Genomic DNA, 23,633 nt, shown 5'->3' with positions numbered 1-23,633 from the left:
AGATGATCCGTCGTGCTGACCACACGACACCTCATAATCTGCAGGCCTTCGGGTTGAGCAGGGGTCGCTTGGTAGGCCATGGTCTTTCGGGGGCTGTTGCGCCATAGTTTTTTTGAAATATATATTAATGGTAGAGACAATTAAGGAAAATAAAGGATACAGTATAATAATAAAACGAACACATTTCAAAAGAATAAATTAAGAAAATATATTAACAGAATAAAGAAAAATAGTTTTAACTTCAATTAAGATCTTGTACAAAAAAATATTAACAAAAATCATGAAATAAAGATTTGAACACTGCAACAACTCTAAATTTTCTGAAATACCTATCATTGAGTCCATGATCTTGTCCAGTTCGTCAACATTAAGTGGAATGGATGCTTCAGTAAAATCTGCAATGGAGCTTTAAAAATCTTGTAAAAATATTAGCCGTCTAAAACTATTGTTATCTAGCACATGCCCCATGTGAAATACAATAAATAAAAAATGAGTGAGCATTATTAAACAAAATCACCTAAACCAATTTTTGGATTGGTTCATAATTAGGAATCTCCCCGATTCCTAATTCCTACACAAGTCTTTTATTCTCATATTCCTTCCAAATGAGGAAATTATAAAAAAAGAAATATTCTATTATATATAATACTGATTACTTCCTTAAACATATAACACAGTCTTGCTTTCTGAGAAGATTCACATCTATCTCAACCCTCCACAAGTAAGATTTAAAAATGTGCACAATAGATTAAATTGAAGCTCTGCATGTCATCCAGCATGGAGTGACAATGCACACTGTGTTCTCTTCATATATGCAAATAAGGGTTAAAATGAGTATTGCAATGGGAAATCTACATGTAACACTATAAAATGGTATGGTAATAGGAACACTAGTTAATAAATATTTTCAATACACACACTGATTCTTTCAATATCACTGGTTTGATGACCATGAGGCTGCACCTCCCACTTCACCCTCTAGAACCAGGTGCTGAATAAATTCACATTTCATATTCCATTTACTACAGTTAAAAATGTAGTTTCTCTTAGAAATATAATTCCATAGTAAAAAATACCTACAAAATATCTTAGGCAAAGGCATATAAGAAAATGAGGCAAATACGGTCGCTAAGTTTTTCTGCCTGAGATATGTCCGGTCCATCAGTATCACTACATCTTGTAGGGTAGATGAGACTCTAGCAATCAACAACTTAAAACTGGTTTACATATTCAATTAATTTAAAAATGGTTTATGTAATACTTTTTCAGCTATGGAAATTTTACACTATGGATCCAGTGAATAGGATATAGGTAACTACAGACATTTTGGTATCGAGATATTCCTGCATAGGTAAGCCTTATTTTATTTTACATCCACGAACGGAAAATTAGGACAATCCGTTATCTAGAATCTTACATATTTGTATTCAGTAAAATAAATTAAAAAATTAAAAAATCATTCTAGTTCCAGTTACAAGGAAAAGATTTCCTATAGTTAAGCTTGTATACTGGAACTCTTACTGCAGTCAAAATTCAGGCTTAACAACAGGAATAAACCTCAGATGACTAGATGCAGTGAGTGGAATACATCACTCTTTGCAGACAAACAGCAGAGAGGCAGAACCCCAGAATTGTATGCAAAGAGTGATGTCAAATTATACAACACAGAAGTGTCAATATGACAACTAAACACACTTGGCAATATCTCTCTAATGCCTTCTAATTTGACAAGTTCATAAATCACTATTCATCTGAAAGGTGCACTTAACAAATGACTAGATGGTTCTTCGAATACTAGCTGCACTCAATTAAAAACAAATTGTGCTAAAATATATCAAGTATTTGAGAACTCAAAAACACTTCGTTACTGAGAAAAAAGTCCTTAACAAAAATACAGGCAATTTGTAGCAAATTAGAATATTCTCTTCTCCAGCAGAAACAATGCTGGTGACAAGAGGGTGGCAGGGAGAGGGAATAAAAAAGGATCTCAGTTGGCACCATTCCCTCGACCTGCACCAAAACCCATAAGATTGGCACTTTTGGTATTGCGCATTAAGGGTTTATGGCTCTGCATGGCATCCAGGGAGTGCTGCCAGTGCCAACAACGATGACAGAAGTAACGGAAGCAGACTAATTCCCGACAGAAATATGGACCTTGCTGCACACCACAAGCAGAACACAATGAATCTTCCAAGTATGGATCCACTTGCACCTGAAAATCATGAATGCTGTATGAACACACTGTTTTCAAATAAATTGAGACCTCATTTCCTGACAGAAAAATTTCAAATCTAGAAGCACTCAACTTTTAAATGTCATGAAATTTATCAAGAATGCTATGCTTTTTGTCACATATGATCAGATTAAATGTCTTCACAGAAATACTGGTGAAGTTCCCAAGCAAATGAGTTCAAAATAAAAAGACATTTCTGAGTTGGATTCTTTGCAAGTAATTTCTCTTTTACCTGTAAAACTTTAATCTTGTACCCTCTAAAGAATATTCACAATACAATATAAATTACTTTTAGTACCACAAGCCAATTCCACTGTCAAGTGCATCAAACTTATGCTTCTCTACAATCTTATTAGATGGTCCAGTGATAAATTTTTATTGACACATCTTGTAGACATCACTAGTATTTATATGTTACATTAAAAAGACAAATACACATAATAGGATAAATTATTTATGTAACAATCACTCCAGACCACTATGTTTAGTCTACAAATGAACTGCTTCATTGTAAGTTACAAGTTCATGATGTGAAATGCTATATATCATAATCATCATCATCATCCTACTTGAATGAAACTGTTTCAGTCCCCTACATATTTTTTTCTCATCCTATTACAGTAAAACTTGTTCAATGCAGAACTTGTTCACTTGTAGAGATGTGTTATCCATCTTTTTCAATACAATTTGTAATATATTAAATAATTAAATCAACAAACATATTAAAATAGTAGTACAGGCTTCATCCTCTTTCACAGGACATCTTCAGCTACATAAGTTGTAGGACTAAAAACAAAAAATTAAAATTAACACTAATCCACATATAAAAGAGGAGACTGTTCCTAACACACTGAGAATCGTATATTTACCCATGCCTTATTAAAATGTAGTACCAGACACTATTTTTGTATTTCAGTGATATAATGTACTGGGAGAACATTTTCAATTTGACTAGACTGAATATTGCATTACAAAGCTCTCATAAAATGTGTGTTTTTGATGATTTGATGGGATACAATATTATATGATGAAAAATCTCTGTTGAAGTTTCAGTTGATAATTTCTAGTAAGGTGGGGAACTTCTCATCCAAGCTTGACCTATAACATCATGCAGTTACTGGGCATTCAACTTGTGCAATTCAAGATACCCTATAAAGCCATCCACTGTTGCACATGAGAGATGTTCCCTGCAAAGGAACACCACAATTTTATTAGTTTTTCACCTGTTCGTCCTAGTCCATTCAACAATAGATTATTTTTAATTGATTTTAACAAACTCATAATAGAAATTTTCAATTGAAACTTCAACTAAGCCTTTTTTACTGTAGTCACAGCATAATACCAGTACATTGCATAATATTACATCCCATCAAATCTTCATTAAAAAACAGTTTATAAGACCTTTGTAATGTAAATTGATTACAACCTATGCAATATGCTATCTAGTTGAATTTGAAATGTCCTCCCACTGCATTTAAATTACCAAACATACAGTGTATGATACCAAATTTTAAAAAGGCATAGTTAAATACATTGCCTGACAAAAAAGCTGAAGCACCCAGAATGGAAGGAGGAAACTAAATGAAATGAAACTTCACGTGTTGAGCTTATGTGAAGTTATTTGAGTTATTACAAAACAAACAAATTTACAAAGAACTTGGCAGTGTGAGTCCATTTATCAGTATGACATTGCACCCACTGTGGCCCGGATGCATGCATTAATTCAGTTGGGAAAGGTGTGAAAACCATTATAGCCTATCCTCTCCCGAGGCAAGCAGGCCCACAATCATAACTGGTCCTTGATATCCTAGATATTGGCACTGGGACAGAGTTTACGTCCGAGCTGATTCCACACATGTTCTATCGGGGATAGATCTGGGGATCTTCCTGGCAACGAGAGTACCTCAATATCACACGGACAGTGCAGAGACACGTGCCATGATACAGTCATGTGAGAGATCACACATTAGGATGTAGGATTTCTGTGATGAACCGGTGTGCCATCCGAGTTCCCTCAATCACTATCAGCCGTGACCTGAAGTTATACCCGATGATTCCCCACACCATGACTAATACCGCTGTGCCTCTCCGAAACATTGGAAGAATGGGACTTCTCCCTAGATTGCAGCTGTATTCACAGATGATGAATCATCCAGGGTAATGCAGAACTGCAATTCATCGCTGAACACACTGCAGTGCCATTCATCAGCAGCCCGTGCTTCCCTTCATGGCACCACTCCAAACGCAATCCTTTGTGTTGTGATGTTAATAGCAGCCTATGCATGGGACGGTAATTCCCTAGTCGAACTGCTGCCAGTCTACGACCAAGAGTGCGGGATGACACACAATGTTGCAAGGAGTCCATTACTTGTTCTCGGATGGCAGGCGCAGATGTGAAGGGGTTCCGACATGCTTGGTGCACAATACGGCGATCCTCCCTCGTGGTGGTCAGACTTGGTTAACCGGTACCTTGACGACAAGTTTGCCTGTCGTCATGTTTCCACACAGTCCAATATCAGGCCACTGTCGCATCTGAACGCCCCACAAATCTGGATATTGCACAATTCAACCAGCCAGTCAAATGGAGATTCACAGTGACACCCCTTTTAAACTATGTCAGGTGCCGATAACAGTCTCTTATGAGTACACATCATCTCCATGTCCTTCACAGTGATCACTCATCCGATGCTGTTCACGCCTCATATATACTCTACCAGGCCTGGTAACAACACTAATGCCATCTGGTGGCCATTCTACCTGTCAAAGAGAATTGCAACTAATAATTTACATACCCACCAGTGGTGTGTACAAAGTTACATTGATATCTGACCATTTCTTCTGGGTGTTTCAATTTGTCAGGCAGTATACATAGTTAACAATGTGTTAACAGAGGGATCACCATTCCCCTCTTAATATGTAGACTAATGTTAATTTTAATTTCGTGTTTTCAGTCCCGCAACTTATGTAGCTGATGATGTCCCGTAAAAGAGGATGAAACGTGTACTAGTATTTTAATGAGTTAGACTTAGTGATTTAATATATGACGAATTGTATTGAAAAAGGTGGATAATACATCTCTACAAGTAAAGTTGACGTCAATACAGAATCTAATGTGAAATATATGTAATGAACGTGAATAATGCAAAAACTTGACCAAGAAACATTTTCTTGGTCCCAGTCAAGCTTATGTTAAGTTATTGTGTATAAAGAGATTCTGTCGCGTGAAAACTGAAAGGAATATTTTTAAGAAAATGCTGAAATCTACTAATACAATTTGATAAATTAAGAAATGATTTAGTTACAATATATTTTTGTACATTCATCTTGTTACTCTCTCAAGAATATCATTGTACAAAATTGTCATTTAAGCCTGCTTCATACCATACGAAGCCAGATACAATGTGCTGCACTTTTATTACTTCCTGAGAACAGTTAAGGCATATCTATGAGAAAGTGCCATAGTCCCTCTTCCATAAAAAATTGGTATTCAGAACTTAGGCAAGCGCTTCTCAGAATAGATTATTAACAAAGATTTTTAAGTAACAGAGTTACAGGGCAAACAATTTCTTTCCACAGTGTGCATTGAATCAGTTTATTTCTGTCCTCTACTGGAAAAATTGATAAAATTTTAAATCCTATATAAATCTTCTACAGCATTTTCAAATAATTGAAGCTAGGAGAAAACTCTTCAGTACAGGAAATAATGCTGCGATTCAAGAAAGTCAAAACGCAAATTTATGGTAAGGAAGACTAAGGTAACTGGTAAGAAGGACATCAAAGCTGGTCCAAGAAAAAAAACTTCTGTAGAATGAAGTTTGTGGAGAATCTATGGAGGTGAAGGTAAGTGTAGTGGACAAGTGGAAGTAAAAGCTGTGGATGGAACAGAATGTTTTTGGAGCTTTTACCATCAAACTTACTTGTGAATAAAGGAGAAAAATATATCAGTAGTAAATGTCTAAAGAAAGACTTAAGTTTTATTGATTGGACCATGGCAGAAGAAATCTTAAAAAAACTCATGGTTGGGAGGCACATAAATGAAGACATTTCAAAAACTTAAAAGAATCGACAAAGCTTTCCATGGTATGGAAAAATAAAAAGGCTTGGAAGACTACTGTTTAATGAAATTGTGGTAAATCAGTTCAAAACAAAACTGAAAAACAGAAATCAAAGGTTATTCTTTTCCTTGACAATGCTACCTACTATCTGAAGATAACATTGTCAAATGTGAAACTGATCTGGTTCTCACTGAATGCAAGTAGTGTGTAATTACTTCCATTTTCACATTCAAGTCTTATTCTTATGATTTATTGCAATTATTGATTGCACATATGTCTTCATTTTGGTGCCTCCCAATCACGAGTTTTTAGACTACTTCTGCCATGGTCCAATCAATAAAACTTAAGTCTTTCTTTAGACATTTTTCATATAGTAGTTCTTATGCCTTGGCAAGATTTGTATATTCTAAATTCAGAGAACTGGACTGGGCAGGCTTTAAAGCAAATTAAGGCAGAAACTATGACTTTCACAGTGGCAGCCAGTCAATACATGCTACCAGGCTACCGCACATAGCTAGGAACTGTAAGGAATTATTTATATTCAGTACAATTATCTTTGTACCTTTTCTTTATTTTGAGTATGGAATGGTAAATTTGTGTTTTGTGAAGATCAAGATGAGATCTGTCGAACACCTGGCTCTGTTCTCTTGGGGAACTTTGCTCATGTTCATGTGAAATGAGCTCTGGCCTGCAGCCTGAAGGAAGAAATACGCAGGTGCAGCAAAGCTTGCAACACACCCTGTAGCTGGTGGAGCATACCATAAACTATGATCAACTTTCACTGATCCCGTCTAGTTACTTTCCCTCCCAGAACCGGGTAGCACTGCCCGATGCCTCCTGCTACCATGATGTTGGATGTTTGAAGCAATTCTACCACTAGAGAGTAGCATCATCTAGGCTCAAAGGTAAAGCGTAAGTGGAGGCAATCTGTGGCAAACAATGTTATTAAGGTATCCAACCAATGCTTATTAAAATATCCATCTTCGTTTTGTATCAAAAATTAGAAATTCATGGGTGAGGCAAAGAATCTTGGACCGACTAAATGTTATCCAACCAGCATTAGAATGTAATCTATGCTGGTAATGGGGAGGTCTCAATGATTCAGTTGGCAGCACTTTCAGTTGCTATGTGCAGTTTTTGATCTCTGTTATATTGCTGGTGCATGTTTTTCTATCACTGTGTTAGTGCTGAAGTTCATACGGACGTTTATCCAATTATTTATCCACTGCAGTGTACATAAAGTGAAATTAAACTCTCGTTCTTAGTGAGGATCTATATTCCCATGATTCTATTTGCACTGATGCAAGTTGGGAAGTCAGTATACAGCATGAATAGTGTGGACAGTTTGATGAAAGAACCATTTTCTAGAATATCATAGGCCAAGTCCAAATCAACACAAAAAAATAGCTAAATTTGCAAAACATGATGTATCTCTGATATTTGGCATGTTGTTTGGACCCATTGGGCTATGTATACCCAAGTTCGCAACTCACAAAAAGTTGTGGAAAAATTTTTTACACACGAAAAACCACGACGTTCTTGGACTTGTTTCTGATTCTGCTCTACATCTCCTAATCCATGCAATTTTTCGTCGAAAGCTAATTTGTACGTCTTAAGAGCATTAAATTTGTGACGAATTAAGCCTAGCTGGAGCTCGGTAGGTCAGTTGGTTACCGAATTATGGCACTTTGAAAATAGGCCAGTTTTTCCAAAAATTGTAAATTTTAGTTTTAAACCTCCTTTGGACCGAAATGGCATTGAAACCATTGATCCTAAGAATAGAACTTTTAGAATAGAATTTGTAGGCAATGTAATTAGCTTTAAATTAAGCACAGAGCAGGGTCTGTAAGCCTTTTAATTCTCTCAAAATATAAAAGAAACCATATAAGTTACAATCGCATTTTTCCAGAAATGTACCTAACCAATTTTTGTTGCATGAAGTGAGATTTAAACATGCAAAACGTGTTGTGATCATATAGGAGGTATGTAAATTGAATACATTGTTGGTAGATACCAATATTATTAGTCAACAAGCTAATGTGTGAAAAAAATGGCAGAGTGGCCAGCACCCTTGTCCACGAGGACTGTTTAAAGATAAAAATTTCATTGTTCCGTATTGAAAAGTATCACAGTTAAAATTGAAATAATAAATAAAGAGCTTCAACCTATTCAATACAAAAGAATAAGAAATGCAGTGATTACATTCTTATTTAATAATAAGTAGAAGTGGTACCGGTTTCGACCCTAGTCCAGGTCATCAGCCGATTAAAACATGAAGAACAATACATAGGAAAAAGAAAATAAAAGATAAAGTTCACTCCGGATCAGTAGAAGAGGCAATATAAAAATGACGGGGGTAGACACTGTAAAATTCAGTGAATTTTCTTTTTCCTATGTATTGTTTTTCATGTTTTAATCGGCTGATGACCTGGACTAGGGTCGAAACCGGTATCACTTCCACTTATTATTAAATAATAATGTAATCACTGCATTTCTTATTCTTTTGTACTGAATAGGTTGAACCTCTTTATTTATTATTTCAATTTTAACCATGAGGACTGTAGCGGTTCTTTGTTGTGCGTAGGCAGGTGTTCCTTGGTTCCACTCTTCCAACCCTCTCGCATCGTAGGGGCCAGCTCAAGGCCTCTTCGTCTTCACCCCCTCTTTCACGCCACACTATCCAGTTTCTGATCTCCGAGCTCACAGTACAGTTTTTGTTTCTCGTGTGAGTAGCTCATATTTCAATATGCAAGATTGTGTTCAATTTATTTGTGAATCGTTTTCCTTATGGACTCTGGCAACGCCTACCATCTCTATCAACATCCACAAGAAGAGAGTCAATGTCGAGCCAATCACCATCTTCCAGTGCTTTTGTATCATGAAACAGTCAGACCTACAGTTAAAGGCCCACTTCACATACGAGCTCGCTCCATATCCAATGGACCTATTTTCCGACGAAGGGATGCGTAAAGGCAAAAAAATCTGCTTTCTACGCTGCCTTCACTCAAGCCACAGAGAATGTCAGTGTGCAGGCAAAAACATTTGCTGCCGTCGATGGAGGATATCTTGTCCACGAAGTCGTGTGGCATCGGAATGATTCCGTACGGGCTATCACAGCAGCTACATAAGCTACGTATTTAACCACTTTGGGAGAAATTTGTGTGTGGTCTTCGATGGGTATCCTGAGGATGGTGCCCAAAAGAGCACCAAATTTGCAGAGCGATCACGACAGTATTCTGCAGCATCAGTGTTAATTGTGTGACTCATCGACAATCATCACAGTCCCCGAAGAGAACATGCTCTCGAATGACAAAAACTAGGTTCATCTCATTGAGCATCTCTGTTCTGCTTTTGCTTTCAAGGGGATTGAGACAAAAATATCAAAAGATGCAGATCACGGTATCGTCTTGACTGCTGTGCAAGAATGTACCTACAATGACCATGTCATCTTTGGAGAGGATGTGGATTTGCCCGTGCTCCTGTGCAGTCTAGGATCCACTAAAACAAATGTATACTTCCAGAAGAGTCGCAAAGGTGAGGCGGGTTGTGTCCAATTCTCCACCAGCTCATTCAACCAAGGCGAAATGGAGCTACCACCTGGATTTGAACTTTACATCCACGCATTTACTGGGTGCGACACCACCTTTGCCCTCTTCTGGCAGGGGAAGATGAAAATGTAGGGCCACTTCAGACAAAATCAAGCCCTATGTGACCAAGCAAGAGTTTTCCTCCAGACAGATGCCACACATCACACACACCAACAGGTCGCAGCAGCCGGTGACAAGTGCCTAGTTGCTCTGTATGGAGGAGACGAAACGACAGACACCCTCAACGATGTACACTTGCGTACTTTTGTGAAGACAGCAGCCAACGCCAAAGCGAATCTGGCCCGTTTGCCCTCAACTACAGAGGCTGCGTTGTATCACCACTACCACACATACCACCAGGTGCAAAAGTGGTTGGGGGTGGAGAAAAAAGGCCACCGACTGGGGCTGGGAATTGACCTCGGCTGGACTCATCCCCATTACCAGTCTTCAAGCTCCTGGCCCCGCAGAGCTCCTAAAACTCCTATCTTGCAAATGCAAGAAGGGGTGTAGCAGTGACTGCACTTGCCTGAAAGCAGGGCTCAGATGTTCGGTGATGTGTGCTACCTGCTCTGGGGAAACGTGCCTGAACGCTGCCCTTATCATTGAAGAGGGCGACGATGACGAGCCTCAAGACAACCCTGATGATTCACCAATACTGGAGTACCTACCTATAGGAGATGAAGAGCAACGAAAGTGACAGCCCAGGGTCATCAAAAACAAGGGGACTAGTTTGACTATGTGTAATTTGATTGATTAATTGATTAAGTTACTGTACTTTTGATTACTAATGTTTATTACTTATGTTCATATTAAAATACATTTCACCATTTTTTTGAACGATTGCATGCCTTCTTTTTCATTGCCAAACTAAAAAACAAAAGATAGGAAAGGTTAAATGCTATTTTACCTTATATGGGTTTTTTGAGAGTTTGAGGCTTACAGACCCCGCTCTGCACTTAATTTAAAGCTAATTAAATTGCCTACAAATTATATTCTACAAGTTCTACTCGTAGGATCAATGGTTTCTCTACCGGGCGGTACACCCCTACGCCGCAATTTTAAATCTTGCGCCAATAAATCCTCTACTGCAGAAAATCTGAACCTTAAAAACTGGACCAATTTATAAGTTTCTCAGAAGATGTTACTACAGTAAAATTTTGTGATTACCAAGTTGTCAATACTGTGTGGATTTCAACGTGTTTTGTTTTCTATTGATCAAGAAGTGTGGATGTTCTCTTATAGATGTCCCTACTAAAAAACTATGAACATGCACCCTGGTGTGAAGTGAAGGAACTTTATTTGAAGAAATTTTGTATTAATAAGTTTTTCTCTTTACTAAATTTCGTTCTTTCATTTATGGGTTGGCAGTAGTAATCTTTTCTTTCCACTGGTTTTGATTTTAAGCAATAAAGAATTTCTGTAATTAATTTTTGACCAATCATGTGTTTCTTCTTCGATTTTGTGTGTACAGTTTGATATCAACCATAAAGAAAGAGGGTGTGGCGTGTTTATTCATGAAAGGTCTCGAATCTTCCCCGAGGGTTTAAAAACTGCCGATTTTCACGGCTCTTTGCCACTTCTTCTACATCTAGCTTTGTGTATGGACGTGTAGCAGTGGGCGGGTAGCGCCTCTTCATTCAGGCAGCAGCTCTTCAACAAGGTAATGGCCATTTAACATCTTTATTTCTTGCTAGCTCAGCAGTTTAACCCGCGGGGCAGGTCCGAAACCTTTAATATGTAACCTATCTCTTGAAACATGTAAATTTCTTTCTGTCTTTGTAAAACTTCATATATCTTTAACTGTAATTCGGGGATAGAGAGTGCTTTACCCTCTCGAGCTCCCCTTCATTTTGATTTGAGGCGACTACGTTTTTGTAACCTATTTTCTACTCTTCCTTAATGTGTTAAAATTTTTCTTATACGAGTCAACTCCCTAGTGTGGGAATAGCCCCTGTTCATTCGGCCTAGTGCCTCTTAGGTTTTAACACGCTTTCATATAGGAGTGCAAGTTCTCGCCTCCTTCATTTTGCATTTTGGGGCCATTTACTTAACCTTTTCTTGTCTGATAAGGCCTAGTAGGTTGGGTACAAGATACCCCTGTTTCATTATGAGTTGTACCTTGATGGCAATTAATTGTAAAGTATGGTATTGCCTTCAATAGGCTTTAAAAATTGAGAGCGGGTCAGCTCTTTCTTATGTGGTAAAAGTGCCTCTAGGAGGCCCGATATGGTTTTTGGAGCTATAGCTCCTTGAATGAAGGGGTTTTCTGACCTTTGATCTAGTGTGTTCCTTGGTAAAGTTGGGCTAGTAGCTCAAGGATTGTGGAATTGGGGCTCGAAGCCCAAAACTTGTTAAGACCCCGAAACTGGTGCTTTTGTTTGTAAAATTATACCTTTTACCTGATTGGATAGTTGTTGTCTTGTACTCTAAGTATTCTAATTCAATAAAAAAATAATTGTTAAATCTTGCTATGTTCGAAAATATAACCTTTAATATATAAGTAATAATAATAACAACGTAAACGTTTCCACCTTTTCAATACTACAATACATTCACAAAATTACAAATTACACGGTACTAGTTTCGACCCATCTAGGGGTCATCATCAGACAAATTACACGGTACTAGTTTCGACCCATCTAGGGGTCATCATCAGCCGTATTGGAGCAAAGATCATTTGTGGCGAAATCCTAAGAAAATGTTATTTTAAAGAATAACAAGTGAAATGAGATGTTATGGTAATAGTTAATAATACAAGGAATATACATACTAAGAGGTTTTTAACAAAGAAAGTATAAATGGGGTGTTGTAAAAATTATAATCATGGAAATCAGTAAGTTCTTGTATTGAAATGAAATATGGCTTAGGAAGAGGGCTTAAGGTGGGGCTGAAGGGTGCGGGAGAAAGTGTAACTGTCTTGGAAAAGTACCTTTGATTAAATTTAGGATTGAGTTTAGGTTGGCTGCATTATTGTTTCTGAGGAAAGTGATAAATAGATCGAAGAGTATGTTGGGTTTCTCTGAGATTTCATTGAGATTGTGACTGGCATTAAAGTATTGGTCTAGGTGTATGTAGTAATTTTCCATTATGTCGAGTAAAGGGCCCTTGTTTGATAATACGAGGATGTCCATGTCTTGTTCAATATTGGTGAAATTATGGTTATAATCTTGCATGTGTTGGCCGATGGCTGAAAACCTGTTGTATTTTATTGCGTTAGTGTGCTCGTGGTATCTGATAAAGAAGTTTCTCCCGGTTTGCCCGATGTAGGTTTTTTTTACAGGTGGTACATTTGATCCTATAAACTCCTGATTTTAAAAAACTGCTGGTCTTGTTGATGTGTGAAGTATTGTATAAAACGTTCATGTTCTTATTGTTGGTTTTGAAGGCTATTTTAACGCCTTGTTTCTTAAAGATGTTGGTTAACTTGTAGATATCATTGTTGAACGTGAAGGTGGAAAATGTTAGAGGTTTGGTTATTTCTTTTTTGAGGGTAGTTTTTGGGCGATGTTTGTGTTTATTGATATTGAAAAGGTGGAAACGTTTACGTTGTTATTATTACTTATATATTATTCTCAGTTCAATACGGACCAAAAACATGAAATTCATAACCATCAATATAACCTTTATTGAAATTTTAATTCATCTTTCGGCCTCTTAGTTAGACCCATTCCAGCCCGCACATTCTTTCACCTCTGCCTTCCACGGGTAACTCCGTAACAGTTTCGAAGCAATTTCTGTCGAAAGAAGGGCTAAAACTAAAATTTTCAAATTTTGGAAAAACTGGTCTATATTCAATGTGCCGTAATTTGGTAACCAATTGACCTACAGAGCTGCGATCAGGCTTAATTTACCACAAATTTAACGCTCGTATAAACGTATGAAGTAGCTTCGACGAAAAATGCATGGAATAGGAGATATAGAGCAGAATCTGAAACAAGTCCGAAAATTTCGCTGTTTTTCGTGTGTAAACATTTTTCCAAAACTTTAATAAGAGTTGCAAACTTAGGTATACATAGCCCTAATGGGTCCAAACAACATACTAAAAAGTCAGATACATCACGTTTTGTTAATTTGTCTATTTTGACCGGCCTAATCAGAAGAAAAACTGAACATGAAAATTATAGGTCGTCCCAATCCAGTCTTAAATTTAACTCAGAAGGCTTCGAGAGGGAAAAATTCCAGTTATATTCGTGCCTTTGCTGGTGAGATGTAGTGTTTACAATGCACTATGTCTTCTGGTATGGGCTAGAACAAATTTGTTACTTTCATTGACCTGTCTCAGTATCATCCTTAGCGTTGTAGCCAGTCCCTGTTATGAATGGTTTGAAAATATTGCCCATAGGGTCAGTTTGTGCATGCATTTCAGTTGGCTTGGCAGACCGATATATTATAGTAACTTCTGGCTTGGTGAGGAAAGCAACGGGAAACTACCTTGCTCCTCATTTCCCTAGTACACCTCTTCAGTGATGCCTAGGCTATTTGTGACAGCTGTTGGTGGAGCTGTGGAGAATCAAACCAGCCTTTGGGCTAAATTCTCAACATACACATACATCAGGCATTTCAACTGCAAAGTTTACGACAACAACAGTTGGATATGTGGCTGAGATGTAATGGCTGGCAACCAGGTATTACTCGATTGATAGCCAGTAATACCTGGTTGCCAGCCATTAAGGATTTATGTAGGTAGTTCCCTTCCCTGTCTCTTCACTATTGTTATTTCGTCTGTTTTCCAAATTCGTACGTTCCTCATGGCCAGATGTTTCATTCCAGGCTTGTGTCAGTGTCATACACCTGTCAATGTCATATGTTACGTACACAGGTTATATGAACCTCTTAGACTGATTCTGATGGTTCAGTCAGCTTTCGCTTTGAACACTAGCGCTGTGCCACGTCCGGGGAGCCATCTGGTGGTGAATGAACGTAACATTTCCACTTCTATTATAACGTCTAAATTTAAAGACTCATTGTTCAAGAAGGCTTTCTCATGGACAGTCCTACATTTTCTTCTGATGATGCAGAGCGCAGTTCTCTGCGAAACTTAGAGAATTTCACCTATTTTTCTTGACACAGCATAAGCCCAAAAGCCTATACAGTATCATGTCTATAAGAAAGATGCCTGGAAAACTACCACGCATGACAGGGAAGAATACGTAGTTATCAACTACATCAACAAGAACACATACAAAGTAGCTAATATTTTCAAAAAGCAAGGTCTAAAAGTTGCTTTTAGAATGAACAACACACTACAGACACACATGAGCAAGTGCAACCTAAACAAAAAAGACCCTTTCGCCAAGTCAGGAGTACCATATATGAACTCGAATGCCATGAACCTAACTGCAAAGCCACATACATAGGCCAAACAAAACAATTTCCATACAAGATACAAAGAACACAAAAACACGATCAGATATAATTCGCATTCGGTCTTTGAAGAGCACATATACGACAGTTCACACCATTTCACAGACATCAACATGGCTCTAAAAATCGTACACTTCAAAAATAACTGTAAATCTTTGAATACTAAGGAAGCCATCAAAATTTACATTGCAAAAAAAACCCGAACAAACATACTTTTTAAAAAAATTCCCCCTATTCACTTTAACATCTGGACAACATTTATACTTTTACATTAGCACTTAATGAATCCCACAGGAGGTAATCTCCAACTTCAAGGTCAGGAATGTGGGTTAGGATATTCTCGTGTAGTGAGTGCACTTGACTTACGTACCGTCCTTGCAGGCTTAGGATGATCTTTTATAGATTACCAAGTATCACTAAATAAACTCACAGGAACACTCCTAAAATACTGTAATAACAATAATGATATTAATAGTAAATATAAAAGGTAATAATAAAATAAATGTTTTACATAGTTAGAACATGAGTTAGCATTAAAAATAATGTCTAATAGGTACACTATTTCAATACCTAATATATTAAAAGGCAGGAAAAAGTATAGTGAAACCTTAAGAGTTCTTCTGAGAAGAGTTCATTTTCTTTATGTTCGGACTAACTAATGAAGTATCCCTTGAGTTCCTGATAAACATACACAACAGGAAAAACTCCTTCACTCTCAACAGTAGCTATAAAGACCAACGGTAAATTGTATTTTAAATACTGTGCAGAGACGTGAAAGCATGATCTTGAACATGATATAACTTCTTCATTTAATCACCTTTGAAAGCCTCTCTCTATATTACGTAGCTTCATTAACACCACCCTTCTGTAGATGCACAAAATCTTGTAATCTTCACAGGTCCGGCATTCAGCTCGACGAGAATATAAAATTGGTATTAAGGAATTAGTTTTCTGAGAGTTTTTCCTGCCTGCTGGCTCTTCAGAAGTGTGTACGCGTGCGTTTTGTATTCAAGAATCATTCAAGGCGAATATTTTCGCACTACAAGATGTGTGGTTAAGGTTATTTTTAATATGTATAACTTTTGCTTTCTCAATGATTCATTCGTTTCTATATTTGTCCCTGTTTTTATCTCCTTGCAAGATGTGTATTGTTTAATATAACGCCTTGTGTAATATAAATGTCTACATGCTAGCCTATTTCCCACATTTTGGCTGAAGATGACGCCTAACAGCGTCGAAACTAGTTCCAAATGTAAATATATGTTGTAATAAACTATAACAATTTTGTATTGAAAAGGTGGACCCTTTTAAGTTTCCTATCTTCCAATCATTTTTTGCTCACATTATGGTTCATATTAACACGTAACTCCATATCAATTGACAAGTTTACACTACGTTAACTATACTGTACATATAAGCACATATTTTAAGTGACTTGATAGAATCTGAGGATTTTCTTTTAGAACGAAACAGGTCATTCTTTGTGTACGTGATTTTTACAGATATGCTTATAGTGTTTTCATTTGCTCTTGAAATTATTGTGTGTCTGATGGATTGGAAAGTTTTTATTACATCTGTTATTTCCGGTATAATCTCAATATACTCTTACTTCAAACTGCTTCAAGTACAGGCATATTATCTAGTTCAATCATAACTTCTCTTAACATTTCAAGATATCTTTCTGCAGTTACGTTCACATTGAAAAAATAAGGACCAATTACTCCTTTGCTGCATATACTGGCCCAAACAGTAACTCAAGAAACATTTAACTCCTCCTCAGTAACAAACCTTGGAGTTTCAGAACACCTATACACGCAGTTGTGTTTGTTAACCCTTCTATTTAACTAAAAACTTGCTTCATTGGACCACAGAATTCACGTCTTCAGTCAGGATCATCCTCATTTAGGGCATGTAGTAATGTATTAAGGTAATGATTTTAACATTCTCCTTACACTTCTGTCAAAAAATTGTAGTTCCTTAGAAGCTCTTCTTGCAGATTTCCTGGGTGACTGAATGGATGCCTCTGCAACAACCTGCAGATTCTTATTCAGCAATTGATTTTGGGTGGCCACTACATGGTAAGTCAGCTACAGAACCTGTCACCTCAAACCCTCCATTTAATTTGTAGATAGCTTGCCTGCATGGTGGCTGTGTATGCAGGAACTTAACGAAAGATAGTCTTACATCTTCAAAATTTCAATAAAATTTCCATCATAGCTGTATAGCATACACACGGTGTTCTTTAGAAATCTTGTATTCATAATGTAAATATTTCATGCTAACAATGAATGCACAAATACGGCCAAGTCTCAGATAGTCACTTGTTAATTACAAACCAGTCCTTCTAACCCGTTTACACAAATTTCTCTGCACACAGGATTCATGGTTACTACATGAATTAGCGAAAATATGACGTAACAAAATGTGCAGCGATTAACTGACATCACACACTGTATATATAAAACACACACAGTACATCTTATATAAACCAAGACCATTGTGATAGTACATATATCACACCCTCGCACTGTATGTAGAAGTTAGAGATATTCTTGTCAGTATTCGATTTATTATTATTATTATTATTATTATTATTATCATTATCATCATCATCATCATCATCATCATCATTATCATTATTATTATTATTATTATCTGCATTTCATTTGTATATTTTGTCATTTATATTTGTAAGCTGGGAGATATCCACATATGTAGGTATGAGTAATTTGTTTTGCATGAGTGGGAAAACATTGCTATCTTGGACTCCGGTAATTTGGATGACTCATGCGGTCATCCCAGTGTTTGTTGAGATGTACTTGTTGTCGGGAAGTTCTACGAGTCATGTATATATCCCAGTCTGAGGAGATGAGCTTGTTGTAGTACTAGGAAAGTTTGATGACTCCTGTAATATGCCCCAGAGTTTGTTATTGTCTTGGGAGCAAGAAGTAGTTCAGGGCATGGTCTTGACATAAGCATCACTTATGATTGGCTGGCAAGGAAAATTCAGACGTATTATCTGAGAGGAAGGGGAATGCTGATGTCTATAAAGGTTTATCAAATGGCGGGAACCGGAGAATCACTACGGAAGAGAACCACAACTGACACACTGTACGGGAAGGAAGTGGTGCTGATACATGGTACTGGAGCGACACGGCTGCAATGGACTGGACTTCAAACGTTCGTGGAGCGTAGTCTTTTTATGTTCGTGGAAAGTGGCTGATTGTGGAGTGCTTGTGCATTAAGTATTGTAGCACTTGCGACGGTCTGGCATTATATGTTGGTGAAAGCTATCTCAGACTTTCCATAATTTATGTTCAGGATCGATAAGAGTGTGTTACTTTATATATCTTTACAACAAGTGTTAAAGTCTGTGAACACAGTATTACGAGGTACCTACTATATCTGTGTGATGTTAGAAGTGCTGATTATGAGAATTGGCAAGTAGTATTGATACAGAGACGGTGAAGGTTATTTATCTACATATATGTACATTGTTCATCGGACTATGTACAAATGGTAGCTTAGTTCTCGCTTTTGTTTTCCCCACGGTTTTCATTATTGTTGTTGTAAATATGGAATCTTCCAGCAATGTTTTGTGCGTGTATTATATGTATAATTTTGTGTGTTGATGCTCGTGCACGGATTTTGTTACGAATATAGTTAGCTATTTTAGAATCAGTGGAGTTATTGATGAACCTAGGTGCAGTTCCTACCTATTTATTCGTTTTCAGGAGGTTAGGTAAGGCCGGTAGCAGATGTACCAGTACGCAGCATTATGTACACGCCCTGGGATATAAAGTTTATCATGCTCTATCAAAATTCGAGGGGTCCATTCTGGTGAACTCTGGTGCCCATACTACGGACATTTCAATACATTATTTTGATTAATATTAATTTATTTTAAGTATTTTATGAAGTTTTTAAGTAATGTTACTTATATATTTTTATTTATTGGTAGTCATCAAAATTGTTACACTATCCAAGCAGGATTTTTACTCCCCAATATATAAGCTCCAGCACTGGAGGCACAAGCATATTTCTTGACCTTGCTAGCAACGTGCACATGTTCGACCTCGCAAGCATCAGTTGCCATTCTGAATCTCAGCTGTTAACATGGTGAGTTATCACTGCAACACCACATTTTCACATGTAAAAGTTATTTTAAGTAGCTGTCGGCTCAATGGGTACGCGATGCATTTGTTCAGCAATTTGCTGGTGAAGTGCCACCTCCACAAGCAGATTCATGTAATTGTAAATAAATTTGAAACTACTGGCTCAATGCTCAAATAAGAAAGACATGCATGCACACAAACAGTTTTAATCGAGGAAAAGCTAGATGACAGTGTGAATTTTGAATTGTCACCGAATAAATTGCTCACAAGATTAGCACAATAAGTAGGGGTTGCGGTTTCTTCTGCACATAGAAGCCACAAAGCTGTTATACATCAAACTGTACAGTTATATGGGCCCATTGTTTAAAACCTGTTAGTGGTATCTTGGATCATTGACCGATTGTTTATTCGACCAACAGCTTGTGTTCTTTTTGGATGGGGCCTGCTTTGATTTTAAATGTTCTTGAACACTCATAACTATCGCTATTGGTGTGCAAAAAATCTTAATGGTGTTTATAAAGTCCCTCATTATGATAGGAAGATTGGAGTTTGGTGTGCTGTTAATGCAAGATGAATAATTGGGTTTATTTTTTTTATGACAGTAAATGCAGAGAGGTACCTATATGATCTTTTGATGCCTTTCTTCCATCAGGTAATGGAAGAAAAATCATGTGGCTGGTTTCAACAAGATTCAGCCCTGCTTATACAGCAGAAGATTCCCTTCTTATAATCTCTGAAGTGTTTGTCGACAGAGTGATCAGTGCTGGTCTTTTCTCCCCTTCGTTCTCCAGATCTAACAGCATGTGATTTATATTTGTGGGATAAACTGAAAGAAAAAGTGTATTGAATAAATCCTCGCACATTGGAGGAACTGAAAGAAAACCTTACTAATGAAGTCAGAAACATTTGTTGTTTTCAATGATATTTTATTCTGGTATAAAAAAATATCACACGAGATACGTTCACTTCCTTGCATAAAACCATTTTATTGCTGCTACATCTATTCCTTCACAATACACAGTTATACACAATTATGAACTACAACACAACATTATTAAGGGAAACAACTTTAAGCAATTTACTATTGATTCTGTCAAGTACAGATATCAATAGTCCACACACTGATTTTTCACTTTGCCATCACAAGGCAAGACCGACTACCCTCTCAAGTTGATTCTGGCAAATACAGATATCAACACACTCTACATTCGTACATCGACCAACCGACCGACTGACCGACCGACTCTGGCCTGTCAGCTCGATATATATACTGTTCAACAAACAGTCTATAAATACAGACTTTTGGAAATGTCCTAAGAACACACTAAATGGAACACATCCAAACATACAAGAAACGATCTATCGACCGGCCTCTCGATTGGAGTAGATCAAACTACTGTTCAAATACGGTAGATGTACAGAAACCAGAGTGACAATCTACAAAATTCCTTATGTTTCTACATGTATCTGGGTAATAAATTATTACTGTAAGTTTCCAGAAACCTCCGTATGTGTAAGAATGATAGTGGATTATCCCCAATATACGAAAAGGACAGTTTTCTACAGTTTTCGACTGTACAGATTTTGAGGTTAGACTTATTCACAATACGTATTCGAGGTTATACAAATTTACAATACATATTTACAGGGTACAGTCGTACTTAGCATTTAATGAAAGATAATTAAAATATGTTAAACATAATAATTGAAGGTTTTACACGAGTTTGGTTATGTGTAGGATGGCATATATTTGACACATTACAGTGGCAGAACTTAATCGTGTCCACCAGAATGTGGTTACCGGTTACAATACCTGTATAACCCAGGAAGTTCAAAACTTCCAGCATCTTTTGTAAGGCAAGATTTCATACAAGATTGTATACACGCTTAAAGCAGGGGGACTGCGCACGACGTAAGTCCAGCTGAAGCAACTGCCGTAGCGTAGAGTGCTAACACTGTGCGTTCGGTCTAGAGTTTATATGAGAGACCCTGTATGTATATTGTACAGCAATTACAACTGAAATTACAAAATATGTCAGCACGTGGTTATATGTCGGCTCTGCTCAGGCTGACATTGAGCGGTTGATGTAGGCCCCGCCGTTTCTGGCCAAGTTTGAAAACAAATATCCTAGTATAACCTGATATTCTGCCCAATTTTATATCTCCTATAATAATTGGAATATGACATAACAGTTAACAGTAATGTGTGCAACACAACAAATTCTACCAAACCTCAAAGTTCCATAATAATATGATCATTGTTATAGAAGTTATTCAAGGAACAAGAAACTGATGCAATAGACATGATGTGTCCTGCCAGCTGCTACTCTCCAATTTTTTAAAAATTTTATTATTATTATTATTATTATTATTTTTTTTGCTATTTGCTTTACGTCGCACTGACACAGATAGGTCTTATGGCGACGATGGGAGAGGAAAGGCCTAGGAATGGGAAGGAAGCATCCGTGGCCTTAAGTACAGCCCCAGCATTTGCCTGGTGTGAAAATGGGAAACCACGGAAAACCATCTTCAGGGCTGCCAACAGTGGGCTTCGAACCCACTATCTCCCGAATACTGGCCGCACTTAAGCGACTGCAGCTATTGAACTCGGTACTCTTCAGTATGTAAGGACGGCCGGATTCATTCAAATCATCTAGTTGTAAATCCACAGCTTTACCATGCTGGTTATTGCTGGATTTTATGCACTTCAATATTTTTTCGTCTCTTAGGACAGAATTTCTAAGTACTATGAATTTAGTCATTACAGCGGTGAAAGTAATACTTTAACTTTCTTATACTGAACAGTTTTATGAACTTAGATTATTTCCTTGCCGAAATAAGACTTGTTATGACCGTGGTATGATCTTAGATTATTTCTTTAGAAGAAACAAACCAACTTCTATGCAACAGTGCTGAGACCTTATATATTTCCTTTAGTGAAAGTAAAACTTAACTTTCATAGTACGAGTAAACTTGTAAAATAAGAATCCTCACATTACGCAGTGATTATTAGTGGAACTAACTTTTCAAGTCTTGAGTGAACATTCAATAACAAACTGAACTTTCCCTTCATTCTATAATATTCAATTTTCTACAGACAAATCAAAGCGACATTATTAGGAATTTATTAGGACACAGTGTTTAAAAGTTTGCGTATTAGAACTCTGACAAACTTTGTGATAATTTGTGCAAACTTCAGCAGTGTTCATGTAAGTGGATAAACTCTATAAACTTAATATTCACAAATAATTGAAGTTAAATATTTTCTGGCTCGACAAGTGGTCGTAGGTTTGATTCCATCAACATTCGAATGCAATTAATTTTCTTATCACCTGAAGTTTATCTCAAGTTATATTATCAGTAAAAATTAATTTCTTCATTTCTTCTCCATTAATTTCACGTCACATGTAGTTCATCTGTTCTGGTTATATGTGGAGTAATTGTTCTTTCAACCTAGTTCAAGTGAGTGTGAACCCCGCACTGAGAACTCCAAGAACTTGTACACTGGACTAACTTTGTGAATGATGATAATAATTCAGTACATTCGCTGTTTCTAAAATACTACGAGACTGTGAAGGTGAAGAATTTCCGACGTCTATTTTGTCGCTAAGTAAGATTACCTAAAAGAGTTTGAAGAATTATTTTTATTAAAAAACTATGCCAGTGGGAATTTCAATACATCAATCACCACTGATCTGCATTTAGGGTAGTCGCCCAGGTGGCAGATTCTCTATCTGTTGTTTTCCTAGCCTTTCCTTAAATGATTGCAAAGAAATTGGAAATTTATTGAACATCTTCCTCGTTAAGTTATTCTAATCCGTAACTCCCCTTCCTATAAACGAATATTTGCCCCAATTCGTCCTCTTGAATTGGAACTTTATCTTCATATTGTATTCCTTCCTATTTTTAAAGACACCGGTCACCGACGTCCTCCCACGCCATCTCTCGGCACATACCCCTTAAATTGTAATAATAAGTTAAATTTATTAATTTGACCACCTAATCAATACAATTACTCTGTACAGAATAATCTGCAAAAAGCCTTATCTCTGATTCCATTTTTTTTTTTTACCACATATCATTGATATATATATATAGGAAAACATAAGATCCAATAATACTGCCTTGAGGAATTCCCCTCTTAATTATTACAGGGACAGATAAAGCTTCACCTACTGTAATTCTCCGAGTTCTACTTTCTAGAAACAGAGCCACCCATTCAGTCACTCTTTCGTCAAGTCCACTTGCACTCATTTTTGCCAGTAGTCTCCCATGATCT

The 23,633-nt window shown here is 37.1% G+C and overlaps 1 protein-coding gene across 1 annotated transcript in view; it reads right to left on the bottom strand.

Moving 5' to 3' along the window:
* Positions 1-209: 209 nt before the first annotated feature.
* orb (polyadenylation element binding protein orb) overlaps positions 210-23,633 on the bottom strand; it is a 390,632-nt gene continuing 367,208 nt past the window's right edge. The window contains exon 12 of the mRNA XM_067153059.2: positions 210-2,212. Within this exon, the coding sequence (XP_067009160.1) occupies positions 1,988-2,212 (225 nt within the window). The 3' untranslated portion in view covers positions 210-1,987. The remainder of the gene's footprint in view (positions 2,213-23,633) is intronic.

Source organism: Anabrus simplex, chromosome 1 (assembly GCF_040414725.1).
Source record: "Anabrus simplex isolate iqAnaSimp1 chromosome 1, ASM4041472v1, whole genome shotgun sequence".
Taxonomy (NCBI): Eukaryota; Metazoa; Arthropoda; class Insecta; order Orthoptera; family Tettigoniidae; genus Anabrus; species Anabrus simplex.
The sequence above is the reverse complement of the archived record's forward strand: the minus strand, read 5'-3'. Positions and strand labels throughout refer to the sequence as shown.